The sequence below is a fragment of the Sitophilus oryzae genome, unplaced genomic scaffold, assembly GCF_002938485.1.
Source record: "Sitophilus oryzae breed Bouriz unplaced genomic scaffold, Soryzae_2.0 scaffold_1002_pilon_pilon, whole genome shotgun sequence".
Lineage (NCBI taxonomy): Eukaryota > Metazoa > Arthropoda > Insecta > Coleoptera > Curculionidae > Sitophilus > Sitophilus oryzae.
In genome coordinates, this window is record NW_022145619.1 from 1 (window position 1) to 2,586 (window position 2,586).

General features: G+C 31.2%; 1 protein-coding gene across 1 annotated transcript; it reads left to right on the top strand.

Annotated features, from left to right (window-relative positions):
• Positions 1-468: 468 nt before the first annotated feature.
• Positions 469-1,094, top strand: LOC115884454 (neprilysin-1-like). Its single transcript, XM_030903077.1, has 2 exons — positions 469-637; positions 772-1,094. Exons 1-2 carry the CDS (start codon positions 473-475, stop codon positions 961-963), a joined length of 357 nt encoding a protein of 118 aa, XP_030758937.1. The 5' UTR covers positions 469-472; the 3' UTR covers positions 964-1,094.
• The last annotated feature ends 1,492 nt before the right edge of the window (positions 1,095-2,586 follow it).

Here is a 2,586-nt window from a genome sequence, read left to right on the forward strand (position 1 = left end):
GAAAACGAAAAGATGTAGAAACAAAATTTTTATGGGTTGTGATGTGGTATCTACTTAAATGTATACAGGAGTATCAAAAATTGCTGGTCTATTTTCAATATATATTTTACATAAAAACTTCTTTCTATACCTATCTGGCTCAAATTATGAATAAAAAGCGATTTTTCAATAAAATGGCAATCAAGATGGCTTGTGTCGCCATGGCAATTTGTTACTGACAGTTAGTAGCTATTTTCAAAATCGACAATAGATTTATCTCCAAGAATTCAAAAATGAAATCAAATACCGGGTGTTCCATAAGAAAAAATTTAACTTTAGTATGCATATTGTCTCCCCACATATACTCATAAAATAATTTGTTTCTACATCTTTCTGTTTTCGTATAATCAACCGAGGCGAATACCCTGTATAATTCCAAGTTTTTCTTCAAAAAATGTTTTCGTAAAATTTCTTTTTTTTTTGGTTGATTTAGATGGACAGCAGTAACAGTTTGAATGAAAATCTTGCAGACAATGGAGGTACAAGAACAGCCTTGAAGGCACTCAAAAAGAAACTGGCCAAAACGAAGAACTCAGAAACTCAGTTCAAATCAGAGCAGTTTACTACGGATCAGATGTTTTTTATTGGGTTTGGAACGGTAAGTCAAGACAAATTAAAAAAAGACAGAAAAAAAACGTACAAAAGAGTTTTTGGTTTTAAAACTGATCGAGAAACTTTCAACTTTATATTCTCTAGAATTATAATATTTCTTCATTTTTCTTAATTTCTTAGATGTGGTGTAACAACGAATCATTAGAATACCTGAATCTACTGAAACAAACTTGCGATACTAGCAGCAGTTGTCATCCAAGAGCAAAGATCCGTGTTAATGGAGTTGTATCTAACATGGAGGACTTTGCTGAAGCTTTCAGCTGTCCATTGGACAGTCCAATGAACCCTTCAACCAAATGCAAATTGTGGTAAAAAGAATTTAACACCTATACGTGTATTTATTGTATTGTACATCTAACAGTGTATTTACTTTTGGTGTCTATTTAAGAAACGATAATCGTGTAAATGTTATATAAACTTTAATAAAAAGTAATAGACCAAAACTATTCTTTATTTCTTGTTGTGTAAACCTTTATTGAGTTATAACCTATGGTTATAACTCATCATGCAGTCTCAGGGGGCTTTGAAAAAGACAGTATCTGAGACGGTTTTACAGAGGTTAGTTCTTCATCTGCCATATCAGTCGTACCAAAGTTTATGGCATGAATAGCTGTCAAGAAGTGTCTTGGTGTTCCCCCATTTTCCCCACAGAATCTGTTGTTTCTTAAATTCAATCTTATATAAAACTGGCTAGGTATTTTTACACAAATGAAGAAGGAAATTAAAGATAAATGTATCCGTATTGTAGCACATTTTTAGACAACTTATTTATTTTTAAGATTTGAAGATCAAACATCAACAAGATATTCCTTATGTTTGGATTAAATTTTCTCGAAAATAAATACATAATTTAAAATGCCTATACAATTCGGAAATAGATTGAAGTTTTGTGATTACAGTGATATACAGGGTGTCATTAAAATGGTGTAAAATAATTGGGGGGTGTTAGTACCATAGTATAAGGAAACTAGAAGATTTACTCCTTGTCAAATCCTTTGTTCTTTTTCTGCAACCTTGTTCTCGCCTCCCGTGACCACTGACGTAGCTGTATAGTTCTGGTCTATTAACTAGGCAAAGTATAGTCGTGGCACTCGCCGTAGTTTCACAGATATGTATTTAGAAAAATAGAGTTCCCAATAAAATAAAATAAAAAAATTGATCATCGAGTAAAAACTTGCTTGAAAACAGAATGTTTTCACATTTCGTGTAGGTAACAATTCTTCTGTATCTGAAAATCTTCTGATGGGAAGAAATGCGGAAAATATACATATACAGGGTGTTTCAAAACAAATGCGAAAAACTTTAGGGGGTGATTCCTTGTTCAAAATAAAGGGTAGTTTGCTTTATAAACGTTGGGTCAAAAGTCAACCATTAGGGAGATATCGCGGTACAAAGATGGCGGAAAAATAATGTTTTTATTTTTTATCTTGAAAACGAAAAGAGATAGACTAATGAAATTTTATGGAAGCATTACTGTTATGAAAACACGCTTTCTGGTAATTTTTTCAATTTTTTAAAATGAGTGGAAGGGGTTGAAATAAACTACCCCTATAATTCTTGTTAACGAAATTTAAAGAAAAATTTTATAAAACACATGCAAATGCTTTAATTTGGATAGTTTAGTTTGTTTAAAAACTTTTTTATCTCTTGTGTTTCTTTGATAAAACTCACCGATTTGAAATTAAAAAATAAAATGTAAAGCATTCCATGTCAGGACAAAAAACATTTTTAGATTAAGAATCTAGTGATAATAACGATAATAATAATCATCTAGATAATAACGTATTGCAGTAAAGTAATGTCAAATAAAATAATATTAGGAACATCCTAAAAAGTAACAGCGGCCGACTAGATGTTTTCCTAAAAAAAATTACAGCAGCCCACTAGATTCTTTATCAGAAAATGTTTTTGTCCTGGCATGTAATGCTTTACATT

Excerpts from the sequence above, each read along its gene's own strand:
- LOC115884454 (XM_030903077.1), top strand. The coding sequence starts at position 473 with ATGGACAGCAGTAACAGTTTGAATGAAAATCTTGCAGACAATGGAGGT. Across the intron at positions 638-771 it reads TTTTTATTGGGTTTGGAACG|ATGTGGTGTAACAACGAATC; the intron begins GTAAGTCAAGAC and ends TTAATTTCTTAG.